Consider the following 23,675-nt stretch of genomic DNA (forward strand, 5'->3'; position numbering starts at 1 on the left):
TAACTGAAGTATTTCACACAATCTGGTTGAGATCTCAATTACTGAACAAATGAACACAGATCTCCAGCAGTTTATTATGGGAAAAAAATGTTTCTGAAAGAAAAAGATAACACATTGTGTGCCGTCAGAGGGAAGCAGGATGGGAAATGGGGTACCAGAGTGCCTACCAGGGAGTTACAAACTCGGCTGCTAAACCTGACTATAAGCCTCATACTCCATTCCTAATTCAATTATTGGAAAAACTGATAGGATCAGACATATGTAGAAATGTTTCGTCTTGTCAATCAAATATGGGGCAGTACTGAATGTGAACACAAAGAAATCTGTGGTCTTAACTTGACTGAAACAAATGAGCTCATCAGCAAGGAAACTAAAACAGAAGAATATAAAGACATGCTCCTTAATTAGCTGTTGAAGACTAATTGATAGAGATTGATTGCTGTGATTAGTCAACAACTCCATCATCATTGCATAATATCACAACCAGGATGGTAGAAGGTGAAATGCTTCCTGGGACAAGACGGTTGTCCTATGAGGAGCAATTGAGTAGAATGGGCCTAAATCCTCTGGAGTTTAGAAGAATGAAAGGTGAAATCATTGTAACATACAAAATTATGAGAGGGCTTGACAGGGTAAAGGCTGAGAGGCTGTTTCCCCCTGGCTGGAATGTCTAGAACTAGGGGTCATAATTTCGGGATAAATGTTGGGCAGTTAGGAATGACAGGAGGAGGGATTTCTTCACTCCGAGGGTTGTGAATCTTTGGAATACTCTAGCCCACAAGGCTGTGGATATTCAGTTGTTGGATAGATTCAAGGTTGAGATCGCTAGATTTATGGACTCTAAGGGAATGAAGGAATACGGGGATAGGGTGGGAAAGTGGAGTTGGGGTTGAAGATCTACAACAATCTTATTAAACGGCAGAATAGCCTCAAGGGGCTATATGGCTGATTTTTGCTCCCGTTTCTTATGCTCTTAACTAGATGGACTTTGGTTCTTGTTCATCTAGCGGTTGTTATGCTCCAAATTTAGTAGATCTTTACATTGTCTAACAGATGCAACAGTTATATATTTGTAAATATTCCATATATTTTTCATGGCCTCCCACTATCTTTTTTAACATTGGTTTTCTTATCATTTTTACAGTACTTATCAGGAAGAGTGACGTGGAATGAGCACTTTGCTTGCTTTTGGCAATCATCATCGGCAACAAACAGTCTCAGGTCAGATATAGCATGGGTTAGTTGCAGGGCTGAATTTTAGAAAACAATGTCGTGGAGCTGCCGTGATCCTAAGCACAGCGGCTCATTTAAATATCCGGGGCGGGCCGCCCCCCACCCCCACCCCCCGATCACGTGGAGGGGGCAGGCTGCCCATCCCCGGCAATGGCGTCAGCTGCCTGTGCACGGGCGCTGATGCCATTTTTAAAGGGCTTTGAGTCCTACCATTAAATTTAAATATTTTAAGCAAAGTGAAGGAAAAAAAATTAAGTACATTTATTCTGCCCCTTTCCCACCAGTCAGTAACATCTAAATTAATTACTTGCCCTCTTCCCCCCCCCCACATTTACCTTGTCCACCTGACCTTCCCCCACCCCCAAAGTGATGTCACTTTGACCCTGTTCCCCCCTCTCCCACACTGGGAAACGTACCTCCTCCCCGCTCTCCACCTGCGTACTGCCTCGTTTCCCTGGATGGGAATCCAAAGGCGCGTGAGTGCTGGCCAGCGGCAGGGAGATCACACCAGGACGGAAGGCGGTGGCGTAAGTATAATGTCAGAGGAGAATCTTTAACAGCAGCAATACATATTGCTTCACTTACAGTTTGTCTGAGAGTAAATGGCAATTTAGTGCCTATTTATTGACATCTTTGGTGTTGTAGGTATGAACCCATTGGATGGTGGGTTTAAAATGCCCATTGTAATTTTAGATAGGATCCTTATCACAAAGGAAAGGGAATGAATTGTAATCAGGTCCTACATTTAAAACAGTGGGCTGGATTTTACCAAGCCCATGATGTTGAGCTCTGCGGCGGGGAGCTGGAAGATTATTCTGGCAGAGGCCTGCCACGGAGGCCAACGCCGATCCTCCCGGTGGCAGAGAGGCCCCATGGCGGTCCCTCTCCCCACCCCCCGCCGCTGGGTGATGGGAACTGAATTGCAATATTTAAATGAACGGGATGAGTAAATTTAAATAAACGTAACTTTCATCTTCCGGGCCTGCCGTGACCTTCAGTGTGGCGGTCGGCACTCCCCCGCCTTGAATTCCCCATCTGAGGTAAACCTGCGTGTCACTGGTGGGGAGGGGGAGGGGGACGAGTTAAGATTTTCAGTGCGGGGAGGACGGGGCCAAATAAATGTGATGGGTGTAGGGGATGATGGGAAGGGGTGAACTTTCAACTTTGTGCAATCTTGGAGAGAAGGTCAGATTTAAAAGGTAAGTGTTTTTTGGGGGAGGGATGGGAAAGGGCAAATAGTTAATGTAATTATTATCGGGGAGTGGGAAAGGAGCGTCAGAAATTTATTTGATAGGTTTTGTTGGGGGGGGGGGGTATCTCTAAAAAGTTAAATATGCCGGCAGGACTGGCTGCCCTTTAAAAATGGCGCCAGCGCCTGCACACAGGCAACTGATGCCATTGCTGGTGACGGACAGCCCACCCCCGCCATGTGATTGGGGGTGGGGGGGGGAACGGGCCGACTCAGGTATTTAGATGAGCCACCGTTTGGGAGATTGTGGTGGTTCTTTGGCGTGTGGGCCACCATTTTATGAGCTCGCCGCCAAGTTTGGTGGAGGGCTCTTAAAATTCAGTGCAGTACCTATTTTGCCCATAAGTCGCCAGGAATGTATTTTTAACACAAATTAACAGTAGAATGTTAGCTTCATATCAGTGACTCCAGATAAGAAAAAACATCATCTAATTGCTATTTTCCTTGTCCACTTCATTTTATTTTTCTGTAATTACTTGTTAATTGTAACTCCGTGCATGAACAGTGATATCAAAGTAATAAATGAAGAAAGGCCATGTGATATTTATAACACAACAAACGAACTAAATGCACTAATGTGTAAAGAAGTGCTTTTTAATAGATACCTCAATCCCCTTGGTTTTAATTAGGTCTTACAAAATATTGTTCAGAGTATCACATGTTGTATGTACAAAATAGCACATTTATGTTTTATGGTTCTACCTAAATAGTCAAAATGTTTTCATACTAAATGAGATCGTCTCTAAGTACAACTCAATCCTTCGAGTGTCACAAAAGAACTTATTAAGATCTACTTGTTGGTTCCACAGATATTTGCCCCTGGGCCCCCAACATAATTATTCATATGTGGAAAGCTACTGTTTGAATTAAGTTTTAATATTAGCAGCGTTCACTGATCACTTTATCATGCATGCATTTTAACAGCAAAGTTTTTATCTGTAGATACTGCCTTTAATTAAAATGTATTGCCTGGTTTGATTTCCCAATTTTAAAAGAATAAGCACAAGTAATGATTCGGAGTATGAGTTGCAGTTATTTTTGAACATCTCATCTGCTGCTACAAATAAACTATCATTAAAAACTGACAGGAATAGCAATCAAACAAGCCTTTTCTAACAAGTAGTATTTTTTGTGGTGTTAAGTCTGGAGCAGAACCTATTCTACTATAAAATCCACAGTCACACGGTGTGGGAGATCAGCAGTTAAAACTGGGAGAAGGTCTTTTAACACACCTGTCACAGTTTCTGCAACTCTGTTCCAGAAGACTCAGACAGGAGTACAGTTCACTATACCACTCTCAAGCGGTCATTCTACACTGGATAGTGCATGTCAGCAGGCTTTCAATTGAGTCGACCCTAATTGTGTTTTAGGTGATGTTTACACATGCCCCCATTCCAGTTGCAGCCAGTGATCAGGACCAGGATACCCTGGATGATGTCATTCCTCTTCACTATTAGGTGGTCCTGATGCCTCTGTTGCCACTCTGGTTGAGATCTGCAATCTCACACAGATTGGGGAACAAGCCTTGCCTTGACCAGTACCATACTCCATAATGCCTATATTAACTGAGCCATTCATGATCTGGAGGGGGAAATTACTCTCAATAGGAAGCTTGTAGTCAAGGAATTGTGTATAAATGATTGTATATGGTTATGACACTGTAAATGAAACTGATCTTAAAATGGACACATATTTGTTTCTGTTATAGGACAGGAATTCTAACAGTATTTTTAACATACAATAGCTTGGTTCTACTGAAATAAAACAATTTGCTTTATTAATGTGAAACAGTCGTTTAAATATGTCTGCCTTTTATCAGTCTGATGATTTTAAGTTTGGCCCATTGTTTTAAAATTAATTTTCATTCATACAAAATACATTCATACCTTTGTTTTTGTCTTTCTGTACCTTACCTGCAATTTTAAGATTAAGGTTATAACCTTATCAGCCTTGGAGACCCTGTACAACACTTATTGAAATAATACTAATTGTTTATTGGCACTCTGGAGCAAGAATGAAATAATATTGATTTCTGGCCAACAGGGGCTCCATTAGCTCCAGGACTTTGTGCATGATTGATCTGTAGTTAATATTGGCATTGGTTATCTATTGGACAAAGATTGTAAATGTAATGGTATAACATTATGTTCATAAGCATAAAAATCATGTCAGATCTCCTGTGTATTACGAAGTAATGCAGTGTTGTCTATGTCATTTTCTTATTAGTTGTGATTTACTTCTAACTTAGAGAAATATTACACCACTTGCAATACCAATAGCAAAAGTTAAAATTTTTAAAACTCCTGAATTTAGACACAGATGATGCTTAAGAGATTCAATGAGGGTAATTTTAACTTAGCTCCCCGGGCAGGAAACCCATTGTATTAGGTGGAATGCTGGCTTTTGCACCCTTTGCCATTGACTTACTACAGTGTGACATCGGGGGTCAAACCAGCATTGCCTCCGATTCCATCAGATTCCCCAAATGGCAGGCAAGGTTGAAATGATCCCCAATGCACTTGCATCTTACAAAAGCTCAATTGCATTTGTGTATTGCATGATGCTTCTTGGCATATTAGCCCTTCATAGCAACATGACAAATACTATGACACTGCCAGTATAGGACTGCCAACATGATATATCCTTTCCGAAATGAATCCTACCTGTATTTCCTGTTGTGTTAAGCCATCAAGGCATAGTTGATATTTGTATAATGCATAAGATGCTGTGAAAGAGACCAATATCATGCCAGAATGTCTTGAAGGAACTTTATTTGGGTCAAGTCCAATTCTATGCAGCCTCAATATAATGAGCAGTTAATTAATCCCAATTGGTGCACTATTGAAGGGCAAACACTTGTGCATCTGTAGAAAGGGTTACTGTATAATTAATGAATGGGTAGTTTGTCACTTACCAGCTGCAACTATAGCATCTTGTGGCAAAATGGTTAGGGACTTACTGAAACACTTTTATGTTTGTTTAACAATATCTTTAATAAACTGATAGAAAATGCCATGTTCACTGGCATTGATGCCATGATTCTTGGAGACATCTTTACTTTTTGAAGACCTTCCTTTTAATCAGGACTCCGGAGGCAGAGGTAACAAACAACACAACTTGTACCATGTCAGGAAATGATGTAAAAACAGAGTACTGCTGTGTGGAAGTTGTGATTTTGTGTCATTATAAGGTTGCCGGAGGTATGTGATACATTGCAGCAGCTTTCTAATGGTCACTGTGCCAAATTGGAACTCACTGAGAACAAATAGGCTTGAAATGCTGTAATTAATTATATGAAACTAGGTGTTAACTGGAGTTTAATAATAAGTACAGTTAGCATGAGTGCAACCTTTTGTGTTGTACATGTAGCACATTAAGTAAGATCCGTCATTAATGACAGGCCATTTGAGATCTAAGATTGCTCTGTTCTGGGAGAGGATGACTGGAGAGTAAGATGGCCAAGAATGTAATATTGAAATGTAAATTTAACCAGAAAGACTGATAAAATGGCACCATTGCTATAGACCTAACAACTTGCATTTATATAGCATCTTTAATATAGATAAATGCCCCAAAATGCTTCACAGTGGCATTATCAAAAAATGGGTGCCATGACAGAGAAAGAGATATTAGGGGGAGCGGCCAAAATCTTGGTCAAAGAGATTTAAGCCAGGTCTTAAAGGAGAAGGAGGTAGCGAGGCAGAGGCGCTAAGAAATGGGATTCTACAGCATGGGGTACAGCATTTGCTCCTCAACCAGACATGTGCAACTCCAAATACTAACCTTAACTGATGTTCAAACTCAACTCCACCCACTGAATGAGCTTCAGCATTTATGAATAACAACACAACACAATAATATATAACAATGAAGAGTTATCAGCTAACCTGACTGCCACGGATTGGCTGTAATACTCTTACTACTTCTATGGAAAATGTTGCTAAATTCATGCAGGGAACAAATTTCTCTAGAGCAGTGGTGCACATTGCAACCTCACGGTCTGTTTTAAATGTACCAAAGAGTAAGTATCGTGGGAATATGCCCCATTATAGGAATTAAGAACAAGTCGAGGCTGACCCTGAGTAATTGTTGCATTGTTGGAGATGCCGTCTTTTCAATCAGATGGTAAAATGAGGCCTGTTTCTTCTGGTCAATGTATAAGAGTCTGTGGCACTATTTGAAGAGCAGGGTCGTTCTCCTGGTATCCTAGCCAACACTTATCGATCAACCAACACCACTAAAACAGATTAATAGGTCATTTATCTCATTGCTGTTTGGAGAACCTCACTATGTCCAAATTGGCTACTGCATTTGCATACATAACATTATGAACTACATTTCAAAAAGTAAATTATTGACCATGAAACACTTTGGGATATCCCGAGGATGCAAAAGACACTATATTGTTGCAAGTTTGTTCTTTCTGTACGACAAGCATAGTATATTTATCTTCCCACCACACATCCATTTTGAGGGTTGATTGCTCGAGGAATTGGCCTTTGCGCCATTTTGGTAGATGAGGTCTGTTCACAGGGTGACCAGAAATATGGTCAGTGTTTGGCCCTGCCTTTGTGGAAAAGATTCCAGCCATGTATTGCAGAGTACCATAGAGGATTACCCTGGCCTGTTCCTTTTCTAGTTTCAAGTCCCAGGAGTGTCAGTGCAGTCCCTTTCTATTGTGTGTCACCTTGCCTTGCAACCATAGGAAAAGTTTTGAGATATTGGAGGTTTGAAGAAAACATTAAAGTGACATCAAGGTGTCCGTCTTGACCATCCTGCATTCTAGTGTTTGCAAGCAAATGAACATACATCATGCAACCCGGCTTTGTTGCTTCAGTTAGAAATTGCTTTTCCTATGCAGTGTGGGCATGCATGTGGAGCTGAAAAAGCGCTGTAAGGTTGTCTAAATGGCTTGCAAGTGACCTTAGCTGCACTGTAACTGGTGAAAGGAAACTATTTGTACTTGGCCGATTTCTTGTGTATCTGGCATTGCCATATAACCTTATATGGGCTGATATTTTGAGGATAGCAAACTTCTTACTCGTCTACTGCCAGGCTCTCTCAATATGGGACATCAATCTTAACTGCTACTTGATCACATGCAGTTCAAATGAATCACATGGAGAGAGGGTGCCTTTCTGTGCCAAACATGGCAAGATTTCTTTGCACTTTTTGAAGAAATAATACATTGTTGAAGGCCACACCTTTGCTTTCCAGGGATTGACTTACTTCCATCATCCTCTTAGTGTCAAAAAATGGCCTCTCCTTTAAGAGCTGCAGTTTTGTTGGATATGTCCTCTGCCCACTGAATGAATTCCAGGCAGAAATCCACACCAATGATATATAATTAGGTTGAGGTCAACCATTCCTAATTTACATGAGCACAAAGCTAACAGGACATCACAACCTGAATGTTAGGACCAAAAAAATCTACCATACAATTCCATAATACAGTATGAATGGTTTCCAAAAGTCTTCTTGAATTTCTCTTTCAATTTTATAATCATTTGCCTTGTGACCAATAATGCCATATTTTATGAATTTTATTGAAATTGTCTACAGTGAATGGTGAGCTCATTGTTGGGAATACTATAATGGAAAATCATGAGTTTGAGTTATATATTTACATCAAATGATGACTTCCAAGATCTTAGTTAAATTGACTGAAGATTTCTGTCTAATGTAAATGATCTTTCACATATTCACACCATTGTGGTTTGAGAGGATCTGATTTAAATAGCCTCATTATTGGAAGAGATGTGAACAATGTTGCATATAGGCAAACAGCCCTACTCCTGACCTTGAGATGGAGGGAAGATCACTGATGAAGCTACTGAAGATATTTGGGCTGAGGATGCTATCTGAAAGGAACTCAACCAACGATGGCTCGAGGCCGTGATGAATGGCCATGGACAACCGTAAGAATCTTTATATGTGACACTGAAAGGGCTTCTCTTTGAACCTCATTAGTTTTGCTAGGACTATTGTGTTCAACATTTGATCAAATGCTGACTTGATGTTGAGAGCAACTACTCTTCGTTGCTGACCCCGCTGTTGACCTCAATATCCATATCTTTAGACTGGCCTAAATAGTTTAGTTTAGTTTAGTTTAGAGATACAGCACTGAAACAGTCCCTTCGGCCCACCGGGTCTGTGCCGACCATCAACCACCCATTTATACTAATCCTACACTAATCCCATATTCCTACCACATCCCCACCTGTCCTTACATTTCCCTACCACCTACCTATACTAGGGGCAATTTATAATGGCCAATTTACCTACCAACCTGCAAGTCATTTGGCTTGTGGGAGGAAACCAGAGCAACCGGAGAAAACCCACGCAGACACAGGGAGAACTTGCAAACTCCACACAGGCAGTACCCAGAATTGAACCCGGGTCGCTGGAGCTGTGAGGCTGCGGTGCGAACCACTGTGCCACTGTGCCGCCCTACAACAATCGGCAATGGCTTCATGGTCACACTAGACTAGCTTTTTAATTCCAGATTTATTACTTGAATTCAAATTTCACCATCTGCCGTGGTGGGAATCTTGTACAAATTCAAACATCACTTCCTTGATTTTATATTCAAAGTGTCGATGTATAAACCCAGAATTCCATTTTGTCAATTCTATGGCTTTTCGGAACTGCACTCTACCTTTAATGATCTCAGATCATTCTATTTCTCTGTTCCTGCACTCTGTTAAGTATCTCACCATTTCAATACTCCACTCTTTTCCCAAAAGATATGACTTAGCTTCTTCTTCTTCTTCGGCCTCCTTGTCTCGAGAGACAATGGGTAAGCGCCTGGAGGTGGTCAGTGGTTTGTGAAGCAGTGCCTGGAGTAGCTATAAAGGTCAATTCTAGAGTGACAGACTACTCTGTAAACCTGCCTATGGCATTCTGCAAACCCTGCATTCTTCCTCACAGTTTGTCACGCCTCCGATCAACACATCATTCCTTCTGTGCCTTAGTCCAAATCACTTACATAAATGAAAAACAAAAGAAGTTTCAGACCAATCGCTGGAGAAAGCTACTATCCATATCCAACCAATATGAAAAACTTCCAGTTACTCCTACTCTTTGCCTTTTGACCCTTAGTCATCCTTCTAGCCAAGTAGCTACTTTCTCCTTAATGCAATGTGCCTTAATTTTAATAACATGTCTCTTATAAGAAATAGGACCAAGAGTAGAGTTTATGACATCTTGAGCCTGCTGCACGATTCAATACAATCACGGCTGATCTTCTGCCTCAGCTCCACTTTGCTGTCCCCTCCCCATATCCCCTGATTCCCCAAGGGATCATAAATCTATGTTAGCCTTGAATATGCTCCATGATGGAGCACCCTCTGGGGTAGAGAATTCCAAAGATTTACAATCCTCTGTGTGAAGAAATTTCTCCTCATCTCAGTCCTAAATGATCAACTCTTTATCCTGAGACTGCCCGTGTTCTAGATTCTCCAGCCGGGGGAAACAACCCCTCAGTGTCTAACTTGTACCCTATGTGCTTATCAAATGCTTTCCGAAAATCTATATATACATTAACCATATTTCCTTTATCCGTACACTCTAAAGTTTTCCAAAGAAATTCAGTTGTTAGTCTAATCTGAACTGTGCTTGAGTATTTTTCTTCTCAAATAACTAAAAAAACAGCCTAGTTACATTCATTCGAACACATCTAAATTCTCCAAAAGACATAACAGGCAGAGTAATGTGTGAAGGAAAGGGATCAAGAATTAAAGGAGCGACATTGATATTTGACATTTAACACAATTCTTATTCAAAAACTATTTTAATGTTAATAAGTACATTGATCAGAGCAAAATTACTGACCTAGGCACTCCTGTTGGTGACAAATGTACTGTCAAATTTTTGATTGATTTTTGTAACGCCTCATGCCAGATACAGCAGTCTCTGACTGGTGGTAATGTAGGTGATAAATGTTTTATTTGATGTTGGAGGACTGGTATAGTGATTGTCTGACTGTATGAATTTTGTCTCATGCTCCAGTTTCAGATTGGTTGTTTTTCACAGTAATCTGATAGTTGGGGAGGTGTGGGGAACCAACTGTTTGCCAGCCACCATGACACTTCTTCACACCAATCCAACCCACTTAGACAATGGGGTAATTCTTGACATCTCCACAGCTTACCTACCCTTACATCCCCTCTCCCTTCCTGACCCTATCAGCCTACTGCTTAGTCCTGGAGTCTCGACCACTCACTGCTCATCTTTCTCCTTTGGGAATGGGCATTTGCTCTCATTTGTTACTCAACCTGCCCTCTGCCTTGGTCTTCTCCTTGCAGAGAGGCTGGTGCAGCCCAGCACATGAGCAACGAAGCAGATATACCAACCAGTCTTGCTTAACAGGGAATGTTGATGAAGGAATGGATTAGGAATTCTCAAAGGGCATGTTTACTAAAAATGTTTGACACGGTCATGTTTATTATTGTGCTTCTCAGACATATTAGGCTGGATTTTAAAGCCCCTCCGCCGTCGGGAACGTTGGCGGGGGTGGTGGGCAATGAAGATTGGTATGGTGGAGGCCCGCCACCGACCCCGACGCCGGAGGCCCCGTACCGCTCTCGGCGGCAGCGGCATGGCCTTTTGCGGCCGCCCCGCTGCTCGGCGATAGGACCACGATTTACATATGGTAATTAATTTACATAACTGATTTAATGAAGGCCCTGTCAGCTCCTAAATCGCCGCACCGATCTTCATTCAGGCGGCTGACAATGCCGCGCCTTCGAATCCCTGTTCGGGGAAATGTGGCACGACACCTGTGATGGGGGGGTGGGGAGTGGGGAAGCTTTTTTTCTATGTGCGGGGGGGTGGGGAGTGGGGTGACAATGCTGCGGATTGGTCGGGGGGAGGTGGTTGATGGGAAGGGGTAAAGGACAAAGGTGCCGAACATTGGTGGGGGGGGAAAAGGTCAAATTTTCCATTCAGGAATTCCGGGGGGAAAGGAGCAGGAATGTTGTGAAATGCTATGGAGGGGGTAGGTGGGAAAATGCATGGAAAGGTCATTTCATTCTTTTTTGCAAAACTTTAACTTACCTGGCCCTTTAAATTTTAATTGCACATTGAGGGCTGTAAGCCCTTGAAAAATGGCGTCAGTGCCTGTGCATTGGCACCAGACCCCGTTGCCGGCGACGGCTCACCCGCCCCCTCCATGTCATCGGGGTGGGTGGGGGCGGGTGCCGCGGCCATGCAAATGAGCCGCCACGTTTGAAATCATGGCGGCTCCGTGACATGGTGCCTGTGCTTCTTCGGTGCGGAATCTTAAAATGCAGCCCAATGTTGAAAACACCAAAAACAATTTGCATTTATATAGCACCTTTTCCTCAATTTTCCTCCAAACAAGATCAGGTGGCAGGTTGTTCAACCTTGCCCGTCTAAGAGTGAAGACCAAAGTACAGAAAGTCCTCATCAGGGAACTTCTCTTTGCTGACGATGCTGCTTTAACATCTCACACTGAAGAGTGTCTGCAGAGTCTCATCGACAGGTTTGCGGCTGCCTGCACCGAATTTGGCCTAACCATCAGCCTCAAGAAAACGAACATCATGGGACAGGACGTCAGAAATGGCCCATCCATCAATATTGGCGACCACGCTCTGGAAGTGGTTCAAGAGTTCACCTACCTAGGCTCAACTATCACCAGTAACCTGTCTCTAGATGCAGAATTCAACAAGCGCATGGGAAAGGCTTCCACTGCTATGTCCAGACTGGCCAAGAGAGAGGGGGAAAATGGCGCACTGACACAGAACACAAAAGTCCGAGTGTATCAAGCTTGTGTCCTCAGTACCTTGCTCTACGGCAGCGAGGCCTGGACAACGTACGTCGGCCAAGAGCGACGTCTCAATTCATTCCATCTTCGCTGCCTCCGGAGAATCCTTGGCATCAGGTGGCAGGGCTGTATCTCCAACACAGAAGTCCTTGAGGCAGCCAACATCCCCAGCATATACACCCTACTGAGCCAGCGGCGCTTGAGATGGCTTGGCCATGTGAGCCGCATGGAAGATGGCAGGATGCCCAAGGACACATTGTACAGCGAGCTCGTCACTGGTATCAGACCCACCGGCCGTCCTTGTCTCTGCTTTAAAGATGTCTGCAAACGCGACATGAAGTCCTGTGACATTGATCACAAGTCGTGGGTGTCAGTTGCCAGTGATCGCCAGAGCTGGCGGGCAACCATAAAGGCGGGGCTAAAGCGTGGCGAGTCGAAGAGACTTAGCAGTTGGCAGGAAAAAAGACAGAAGGGGAAGGAGAGAGCCAACTGTGTAACATCCCCGACAACCAATTTTATCTGTATCACCTGTGGAAGAGTCTGTCACTCTAGAATTAGTGTTTATAGCAACTCCAGGCGTTGCTTCACAAACCACTGACCACCTCCAGACGCATACCCATTGTCTCTTGAGACAAGGAGGCCAAAGAGAGAAAGAGAGACGTAGTAAAACTTCCCAAGGCACTTCACAGGAGCACTATCAAATAAAATTCGACATCGAACTACATTAGGACATATGGCCAAAAGCTTGGTGAAAGACGTGGGTTTTAATGAGTGTCTTAAAAAAAGAAGAGCGAGAGTAGAGAGACATAGAGGATTTAGGAGGTAATTCCACAGTTTAGGGCCTAGGCAGTTAAAGGCACGGCTGCGTATAGCAGACTGAAGAAAATCGGGGATGCACAAGAGGCCAGAATTGAAGGAGTGCTGAAATCTTGCAGAGTTGATAGGGCTGGAGGAGATGACCGCAATAGGGAGAGGTGAGGCCATGAAGGGATATGAAAACAAGAATGCGAATTTTTAAACTGAGGTGCCACCAGACAAAGTTTTAGACGAGCTGAAGTTCATGGAGGATGCAAGGTGGGAGGCCGGCTAGGAGAGCACTGGAGTAGTCGAGTCTGGAGGTTACAAAGGCGTGGATGAGGCATGAGCAGATCTGGGCGATGCTACAGAAATAGAAGTAGGCGGTCTTGATGGAGTGAATATGTAGACAGTGTTCAACTCAGGGTCAAATAGGATACTAATGGTCTGAATGCTCTTGTTCAGCCTCAGAGAGGCCTGGGAGAAGGATAGACTGGGTGGGTCGGAAACGGAGTTTGTGGCGGGGAACAAAGACAATCGCTTCAGTCTTCCCAATATTTAGAAGAACAGGCCACCAAGAGAATAAGGACTCAGGTTCAAAAACTAAAGTCATCATAACATAATGACAATGTCTTGTGCCAGTGACCCATAAACCAAACAAGAATTAATACACTTTTGCAGCATGTAGTTCTTCATTGATAGTGAAAGTGCACTCATTGTATTTTTAAGGATCCTAATGATATCAATGGCCTGTGCAATGTAGGATTTTGGTCTGGTTACCTTTAATAGTGAATTACAGAAAATAGACTCATATATACTATAATACTACTCTCACTGCTGCAGGACCCCTAGTGGCAGATGTCAGGATCACAGAAGACTTTTCAGTAAATAGTATACGAGAAAAGATTTTTCATCAACAGCACTGCGTATGTTGGTGGTGAGGTGTTACATATGAGAGGTCACCATGTCATTTGAAGTCAGTGAGATTGACCCCTTGATTACTGATTATGCTTTGCAACTTTCATGTTCTGGGTAATTTAAACTATTTCATGCAGAACACTATTTTCTGTAATGCTAAAGATTAGGAAGCAATACTGATGGAATAGTTGAAACTTTAAATCCTTTTTTAAAATTTCACTTTCCCTCCTCATATTTGTAGTTCGACAGGAAACAACACCCTTCCAGTGCCTAATCCAAGTGAACAAGTCGTACCAAGTCCTGTTCGCCCATCACTTGTGTACTGCAGGAGTTGCCAGTCCACCAGCACCTCCAATTTAAAATTCTCTTCCTCATGTTCAAATGGCCCCACCCCTTCCTATCTCTGTGACCTCCTCCAGCCATGTTACCCTCTGAGAACTCTACTTTTCTGGCCTCACCATTGGTGGCCATGCCTTCAGCTAGTTCGGCCCTGAACTCTGATATTTTTCTCTAAATGTCACTGCTTTTCTATCCTTCTCTCCTCCTTGAAGACGCTTCTTAAAACCTACCTTTTTGATCAAGCTCTTGGCCACCTGTCCTAATATCTTTAGCTCGTTGTTGATTTATGTTTGATTTTGCACTTGTGAAGGGCTAAAGGATGGTGTACTACATGACAGGCGCTACATAAATGCAAGCTGTTGCCGTTGAACATTGACCGCCAGTGAGTTATTTAACTGTGGAGGACATCACACGTATTTCGTCCTCACTCAGTGTTTACCCACGTGCACCAGGAGGTTCTGGATAAAGATCAGAGATAGTTCTTGCTCCCCTTCCAAGCCTAACATAAACCTATTGGAACATCTACCCTCTACACCACTGTCCCAGCTGAGATCAGTGAAGGCAGCAGAGATCTAAACATTAATGGGTATTCTCCCAGTCACCCACCATAATCTCGGAAAGTGTTTGAAACCCCTAGGCAAAGCGGTGTATCACAGAATTACAGAATTGTTACAGCACAGAAGGAAGGCCATTTGGCCCATCGTGTCTGTGCTGGCTCTCGGAAACAGCAATTTATCTAGTGCCACTTCCCCACCTTCTCTCTGCAGCCCTGCACATTCTTCCTTTTCAGATAACAATCCAATTCCCTCTTGAATGCCTTGATTGAATCTGCCTCCACCACACTCTCAGGTTGTGCATTCCAGATCCTAACCACTCACTGTGTGAAAATGTTTTCCTCATGTTGCCATTGCTTCTTTTGCCAATTACCTTAAAGAGCTGAAACAGCAGCGAATGACATCTGCAGTTCCAATGGGCACTGGGAGAAGATCCTTGTAATTTTATAGCACAGAGATAAATCCTGGGACCTCACTGGCATTTAAGGCTCAATTCTGCAACACATTATTCGTTTACCTCCCTCAGCTATCACAAAGGGGGAGGGGAGATAGCTCATGTATCATTTCTTAATTCAGATTATTCTCCAAATGAACTGAGAAATTACAATCGCACTATTATTTTTGGTGCTACTGGATTCTGAAAGAGGTATGGAATAAATTTCCACCCTGTTTATTGGAACTGGGAACTCTGGAGTGTTGTCATTTAGGAGTTATACAGGTTAACTTTCATTAGGAGCATTGGAGAACTGCAAGTGCATTTCAGTTGACACAAATATAAACAGTATTAGGTTGTGTTCAAATTTAAGAGGCTCTGATTGGGGATAATTTGGTGAATAAATATTGATATATCTTGGAAGGGGGGGGGGGCTGAAATTTCTCAGGTGGGAGTTGAATATTGGTGCAAGGCGTATGGAATGGTCACAATACCTGACATCAGAAAACATGGCACTACATTCTAATCCTTATTTAATAAGCTCAAACCAAATTTTAAAAATTGCATCATCTCTTACTTCAGCTAAGACCATCCTCAATTCGTCAAAACCGCAAGTTTTAACTTGCAGAGGAAAAACATCACTGCATGTGTACCTTGAGATAAAGGTAAAATAATGGGAAAAATCACCGAAAGCAAATTCCCTGTAAAGCCTGAAATATATTGCCTATTTTAGTCAGCCGTGTGACTAAGCCCACCCATTTTTGTACCAGTTAACTCTCTTTATCATTAAAAAATGCTTCATATTTTATATAACTTTTGTTTCTTTATTTGATTTTCCAATTTCTGATCTCACATCTAGTTTACCATCTGAATAATTATAAACCACCTTACAAAGCAATAACATGTATGAACCACTCCAGATTCATTTGAGTTATTCTACAGACATGAATATAGTCTTTAAAATGCTGAGATTCCTTCAGTATGGAATTATCATTAACTTTTGCTAATTGTTTTCTGTGGCAATATCCTCTAGTTCCCCCATGACAATTAATTCCAAATTATGGCCTTCTGGTTGTAACTGACTACTTATTGCACTGCACTGATTCTCATCTTCAAGACCTGCCCTGCTCCCAGTGTGAGGATCAAAAAGTGTCTCGATATATGGTTGATTTCCTTGTTCCCCTGTGTCCCTCAAGTCAGTGTTAGTCCATTCTTTTAAAGATTCCTCCTCTTCTTGTACCTCCAGGAGAATTGCAGGTGCTGACCTTTGAGAAGGAGGCCTGAGGGCTGATACCGATGATAAAGGAAAAGACAGAAACCCGGGATATAACACATAGGAATTATTAAAAAAATCTAGTGATGCCTTTTGACTGGTTGAGGGTATGGACACCTGGAAGTATTTGCCCGTTTCTGGATCATACAATGTCTTTGTCTGTACTTGGATAGGGATATCAACAAAAAAGAATTGGCCAGTTTCAGGATCTTGAAGTAATTTTCGTTGGCTTAATGGAAATGAGTGTACGGATGCCACCGCCTGTGCACTATTTAATGCCATGATGTTGGGTACTGCTGGAATAACACACGAATCCAGCTGCAGTGTAGGCGCTGGAGAACAAACAAGGGGCATTTGTGATGTGGGCACACATGGGGGAGATACTGGTGCATTTGAGATAGTCGCATCGGTTTCTGTGTCATCGCTACTTTGCATTTTCTGCTTGCTATCGGCTCTTTTTCTCCTGGTGGCCAGCTTTTTGGCTCGGCGTAAAGCCTTTTCAGACTTTGGAGGAACAACGGGAGGTTTTCCAGCTGCTTTTGAATCTATACTGCATGCTGATTCTGACCGGGGATTCACAGCTACTGACTTGCCCATAGGCATCTCTTCAAAGTCAAGTTTATCACCTTCTAGGTTTCCTCCTGACACAAACATGTCTGGTGTTTCCTTAGAAATAGCACTCTCAGATGCTATTTTGGGGATAGTTGGCTTCACACTTTTAGTTACCGGGGATGTTTTCAACACGTTATCTTTGATTTTAAACAAACTCGGCCTTGGTGAATTTGTGACATTATTTCCTGGTCCTCGTACTTCTTGCTTTGAAAACATGCTGTAAAATTTTTCTTCACACAACATGTCCAAGGGACTATTGTCTTTCACTCTATTTCCTGTTAAGTCACTCGGTACTTTCTCTTGGAGATGACTTTGAAACTCCATGAGTAAGTTCTGATTCTCATCCTTACTCTCAGAATTTGCTGCTGAGTTGCTTAGTGCATAATATTGCAACTCATTCTTTTCAACATCTTTGCTCTCCTCAGCTGCAGGGCAGTTACTTTTCAAAGAACTCATTTTGGCATTGCTGCCAGTGTTCCTCTCAGTTGAGTGGTCAACCACCACTCGTTCAGTGTCCTGATAGTGATTATCACCTAAGACAAAATAGGATTGATTGGATGATTTTAAGTCCTGCCCAGCTTTGTCTTCCCTGGCAGAATGGGAAGATATCCAATTGCAGGGCACATTCGATTCCATCATTGGTGGACAAGTATCTTCTGCTCTTTGTGATGCCAACATATCATCTTGCTTTCTGAAATTATTTTCATTTGGACAGTTAGCTTTGTGCGTGTGGCTGAATGAGTGGCACTCAGGTTTTCTGTTACGATGGAATCTATTTTGTTTCTCGTCTGTCTTTTCTTGCACCATCTTTGTTTCCTCTGGGCTATTTCGTGCCAACACCGATTTTTGCTGTGCATTTGTTGGAGGACTATCCGTTTCCTTCATCAGTTTGTTCAGTTGATGTGAAACCTTTCTGTCCAAGCCCCTCTCTGCATGAATTTCCATTGCTATCATTGCAGAGCGAGACCTCGCATTTTTTGTTCGCCAAGTGGGGTAACTAGCAGTTTCTTTAACTGTTTGAGGTGACCTTACATTGAGATAGTCGTCATTCTTCCATGTTTCTGGCTCAGCTTTATGGATTAGTGCAGCTTTACTGAGACACCCAGCAGTAGGTGTTGCAATTAGGGCATTGGACATTTTGTCAGGTTTTTCCTGCTCACTGGAGTCACCCACATGGTTTTCCCCAATACCCAGCCTTAAAGGTGCAGAAGACGTTCTTTCATTGGCTTGTTGTATGTTTTGGAAAATGTAGCCCTTGTTTTTGCTTTGCTCAGAAAGGTTCTGTGGTGTAACAGCAGATGAGTACGTGGATTTTACTCTTTTCCTGACATCTTTCAGGTTATATAGCAGGCTTGATGCCTTGGATTTATAACTGTCACGCAATTGGTAATCAGCACCTCCTTTAATTTCATCCCCCTGAGGCACGGGAAGCTGAATGAGAGGAGGTGTCACTACAATTGGCTGGTTTGTAGACATGTCTGTTGCATTTGCATTGTGGACAATATTTGGTGTCAGGAGCTTTGAAATGCTGAAGGATGGACTCTCCCCTCGTGCAAGCTTTTCAGACAAGGTTGCAACTTCTTTAAGATCATCTGCAGGCTGACATCTTATGGAGAGAACTTCTCCACACAAAATGTCTGTATCCATTTGATTTTTATGTAGTGGTTTTCTTGAGTTTCTCCACAGCTGGAAACCTTTTTCCTCGTCCTGATTTTCTATTGCACCACCACTATTCTTTTCAGGTTTAACTACCTGCAAACTATTGCTTTGCTCTTGGTTTCTTTTGACACTATAATTATTTTCTTCAGGCATAAATGAGTGAAAATCTGAATCTCTGCTACTGGGCGAACAGTTCACTGGTTTCTGCGCTCTGTCAGTTTTGACTTCATTTGGAAACTGTACTTGCACCAATGAATGTGCCCTTCTGCAGCGGATAACATCATCAGACAAGTTCTTCATCTGTATACTGGACTGAAGGTTGACATTAAGTTTTTCAATGTGATCCTCATCCTCAAAAAGAGTCTTACTGTGATCATGCCAGGATTTGAATGCACTGCACTCACTATGAAGGAAGTTGCTCTTTGAATCAGGTTTCTTCACCTTGCTGGCTTTTTCAGACAGGCTTTTATCTGACATTTTACTACAATGATTAAGAATTGTCAAGTCAGTGGGGTGGCCTTGCTTTCTGTACTGTGTGGTTTTCGTATAGCCCAAAATATTGGTTTTGCTGCCTTTTCCTTGTGGAAGTTGCTTCTTATTTCCCCAATAATTTTCTTGACAAGCAGCAGAAAAGCTTGATTTCTCTTTATGAATGTTGATGATAGCTGATGTGTCCCATTGTGCAATATTTTTAACATCACTTTCTTCTGATAATTCAGAGTGTCCACTCATAGCTTTTTTTGCACTCAGTGTGAGGTCTCCTGTGAAATCACTATCACTTTGATCAAATGCTTCAATCAAAGAAGAAACCTTTGACTTTTGTTTACTTGCTTTATGACTTGATCCAACGGTTTCACTTAGGAAGCCATTTCCTGTGTTACCTTTGGCATCTTTTTCTTCGACAGAACACTGTACTGTTGATTCCTGGAATGTGTCAGCTAATTCTTTTGGTTGTTTTTGGATTAATTTCGATGACTTATTACAGTTTTTCAATTCACTTGTAGAAGGCTTTCTCCTTTCTGAACTGGGAAGTTCACTTGCATGATTCACACTGATGGCTGATGGTGAGCTGGGCATATCCAAATCATTGCAAATACCTTCTTCTGCAACACACAAGCTCTTAAAAGCACGCTCTGTAAGACTACTTACTTCTCTATCCGCCTCATCCAAAATGCTTCCAGCACTCGACGTATCACTAAAACCATCCACGTGTTTAGAACGTCCTAGCATGGTTCTTGTTTTGGCTGTACACACGTTATCCAAAGAGTCCATAATTCTGGTCTGCTCACCAGAATCTGTTTTATCGGCACACGTACGTTCAACTCCACTCTCCTTTGGGTTTCCAAAATACTTGGCTTCGCACTTAAGATTTCTGAAGCTTCTTCATTCTTCATCCATTCAAATAACAAGTCATGAAACAAGAATTTATCTCCTAGACAAAGAAAAATATTGTTATTTTTTTGAAAGCTTTATCTTATGGGATTATAACAGTGGATAAGGCTGAAGATTTGTCACTGATACAGTGGTTTAATTTTTGTGCTCTAATTATGCAATACTACTCGCATCCGATCTTGTCTGCATTCAAATTTAGAGATACAGGAAAATTGAGACTGGATATAAAACAAAATACTGTAGATGTTGGAAAGTTGAGACGCAATTAAAAATATTGGAAACGGGCAGCAGGTCAGGCAGTATCTATTGACAGAACAAAAGTCAATGTTTCGGTGTAGAACACTTAGATCTAAAATATATTACAGATGAACAGAATTTAAAATTGAACAGAACAAAGGGAAGGTGGATGGTTGGGAAGAAGAACACACAATGTCCATACATATGGTGAAATAAATAAAATGACCTTTAAAAGTTTGGAATGAAACATTTCGCTATTTTTCAATGGAGGATAGCCCACCAACTGATTCAACTGTAGTTGAGAAATGAACTTGTTGGAAACTTCAATGTTTTTTCATAAAATCATTAGCTAAGGAATAATAAAGGATAGTTGGCCTCTCCAGGTCATTTCAACGAAGCTGAAGAGACACTTTGGCCATATATAAACCTATACACATCTACTCTTTTTTTATTCGTTTGTGGGATGCGGGCGTCGCTGGCTAGACCAGCGTTTATTGCCCCTCCCTAATTGCCCTTGAGAAGGTGGTGGTAAGCTGCCTTCTTGAACCGCTGCAATCCTTGGGGTGTAAGTACACCTACAGTGCTGTTAGTAAAGGAGTTCCAGGATTTTGACCCAGTGAACCCATTTTCACCAGGAACCCATTCAGCTACCAATTGACAATTCAACACATTCTATATTTCGTTCATAACTCTACTATATGAAGAAATTTATGGTTTAATGACCTTACCAGTTTCCATTCCCTTCATAATTTAAATCATTCCTAACCTTAATCTTCTCCTTCCTTTTCCTCCCTCACCCTCCCCAAACATTGCCATCAGAGGTAGGAATGCCATCATCTCTGGTCACTGGTGGGCTGAGGAGGTCAGCCTGCACAAACGGGCCAATGATGCAGGGCAAGCCCTCAATTATAGTCATCCTATTAACTTCAAACACCTTCCACTCTCTATTCCTCTTTGAACTGGAACCATGCTGGAAGGGAATAGGCCAAATCTATTGTAAGAACATTTGAAGAAATATGTCACATTAAGAACGGAAACACAGAAATCTCCCAAGAATGATGAACTTCTTGGGTTCAAAAACCTGACTGAGCTCTATTCAGTTTTCCCCACCAGCTTTGCTCATTTGGCATAGGCATAATAAATTCTATTTGCAAATAATTTGTATTAAAATTGGAAAAGATGATTTTACATTTTTTCTACCAATCGCAAAAGTCACAGTAATCAGAGCAAAAAAAAAGGATAGAATCTGGCTGATCACTTCCTCTCCCTAGACATAGGACATTGTGGCCAATAGTAGCATTCCTATTTGTCTCTCAACTAAAATGAGCCAACTCAGCATCTAACTAAATACATTAGATTGAACCTGGGACTATCCCAATGTGTATGGCTCAGTACCATACTGGGAAGTGTATTTATCAATAAGTCAACTTTATCTCCATCTTAAAAATGGCCTAGCACTAGTGTAACTATAGACTGGGTAGCACAGTGGGTTTAGCACTAGCCTTTCATCTCTAGACCATGGGCTCAAATCCACCTGAGAGTGATAGGCTGCAACAGCCTGATGTAAAAAGGGCTGTCTCAATCCAGTTTAATAGGCTTGCAAAATAAAACTGTCTGTAATTGGCAAATGTATTTTGGGAAGCAGGCAAAAATGCTACAGGGGTTCTTTCGAGCAGAAATGTGTTGGGCCAGAGTAGAAAGAGGCTTACTTTATGATAATAAAGCCAGTAATACCTGACTTGGATGCGCTTGCTATGGAAATGGTTCCCTTCCGTCACCTTAATGTGAATAAATTCTAGAAGCAATGTAGATTAAAACAATGGGAGTATGTCATTAATGCATTCCCTATAACAAGACCTTGAAACCAAGGGGAGGGGTCATTTAAAAATAACCGTTCTCTTTACAAGATGGATTTCAGAATGCTCTGTAATTTCCCATTTGCCACGTAACTAAACATATCTGAATTATTATACATGGATATCAGAAATATAAAATACAAAGCACAATTTGAGTGGTAATTAATGTACAATATGGCAAATATAATTCAGTATAAACATATATAATTGATGTACACTTCAGTTTGGATAAAAGATAATACTATTTATTAGCTTTAGAATACAAAATACTTCTTTTCAAATTACTTATGAATGGGTGATACTTAATATATAATTCACTCATGCATCCTATCAAATATTATTAAGTGAAAGATATCTGAATTCTACAAAATGACTGAGGGTTTTATATTGTAGAATGTCTGTTTCCATATTTTTCTCAATAAAGTGAGAGATATCAACTGCATGAATTAGTTGAATAACTTGAATTCAAAATCTTACCAGGAGTTGTCTGCTGACAACTGCCCTGCCAGTAGAAGGCAGAGTGGTCCATAAAGTACAGTATCTCCTTACTGACTGCTACTGACTGAAGTGTCGCAGTACTGGACCAGCTGAAAAAGTTCTGAGAGCGTAATGCCTGAAACTGAATCTGCCTCCCCTAGGTACTAGGTTGGTAATGCTGATACGTTGCACGTAAGTCTGTAACAGGTGCCACAGGATCTCCAGGCAGTCTACTTTGGCTGTGTCAGTTTAGGACACTGGAATCCTCTACAGATAGGTCAGTTATTTAAGTCATTCTGTAAATGTCCGTCCTGCAAATGTTTTTTCCCCCCTCATCCCGCAGGTCACCCTCCAGTGGCTTGATTGAGAAATGCTGAAATTTTCCCAGATCAGTAGTGGGAAGTATCCAGTCCTGTTGCTGTTTTGAACCAAGCGCTCAGATAAAATGTTATTGTGCCTTCATAGATTAAATATCATTTACCAGCATTTTTTCCCTTAGTGCCTCCATCCACAATGACATAATTTGGCAACAAAAAAGGTGCAATCAAGGCAATTGTAACAAGAAGTATTTGAAAAAAGTGTATTGGTATGTCAATTACTGAGTCATTCATTTCTCATAGGTGATGCATTCTTGAGAAACACCAGATGAACAAATGATGATTATTTTTATTTATTTAGAGATACAGCACTGAAACAGGCCCTTCGGCCCACCGAGTCTGTGCTGACCAACAACCACCCATTTATACTAACCCTACAGTAATCCCATATTCCCTACCACCTACCTACCGACACTAGGGGCAATTTACAATGGCCAATTTACCTATCACCTGCAAGTCTTTGGCTGTGGGAGGAAACTGGAAC

At 41.7% G+C, this 23,675-nt stretch overlaps 1 protein-coding gene across 3 annotated transcripts in view; it reads right to left on the reverse strand.

Annotated features, from left to right (window-relative positions):
• Positions 1-16,045: 16,045 nt before the first annotated feature.
• Positions 16,046-23,675, reverse strand: part of c42h10orf71 (chromosome 42 C10orf71 homolog) — a 74,130-nt gene continuing 66,500 nt past the window's right edge. For all 3 annotated transcript variants that reach the window (XM_068020332.1, XM_068020331.1, XM_068020330.1), the window contains one exon: positions 16,046-20,284. In XM_068020332.1, coding sequence (XP_067876433.1) covers positions 16,312-20,124 — 3,813 coding nt within the window. In that variant the 5' untranslated portion in view covers positions 20,125-20,284 and the 3' untranslated portion in view covers positions 16,046-16,311. The remainder of the gene's footprint in view (positions 20,285-23,675) is intronic.

This window comes from Heterodontus francisci, chromosome 42 (assembly GCF_036365525.1).
Source record: "Heterodontus francisci isolate sHetFra1 chromosome 42, sHetFra1.hap1, whole genome shotgun sequence".
In the NCBI taxonomy this organism is placed as follows: Eukaryota; Metazoa; Chordata; class Chondrichthyes; order Heterodontiformes; family Heterodontidae; genus Heterodontus; species Heterodontus francisci.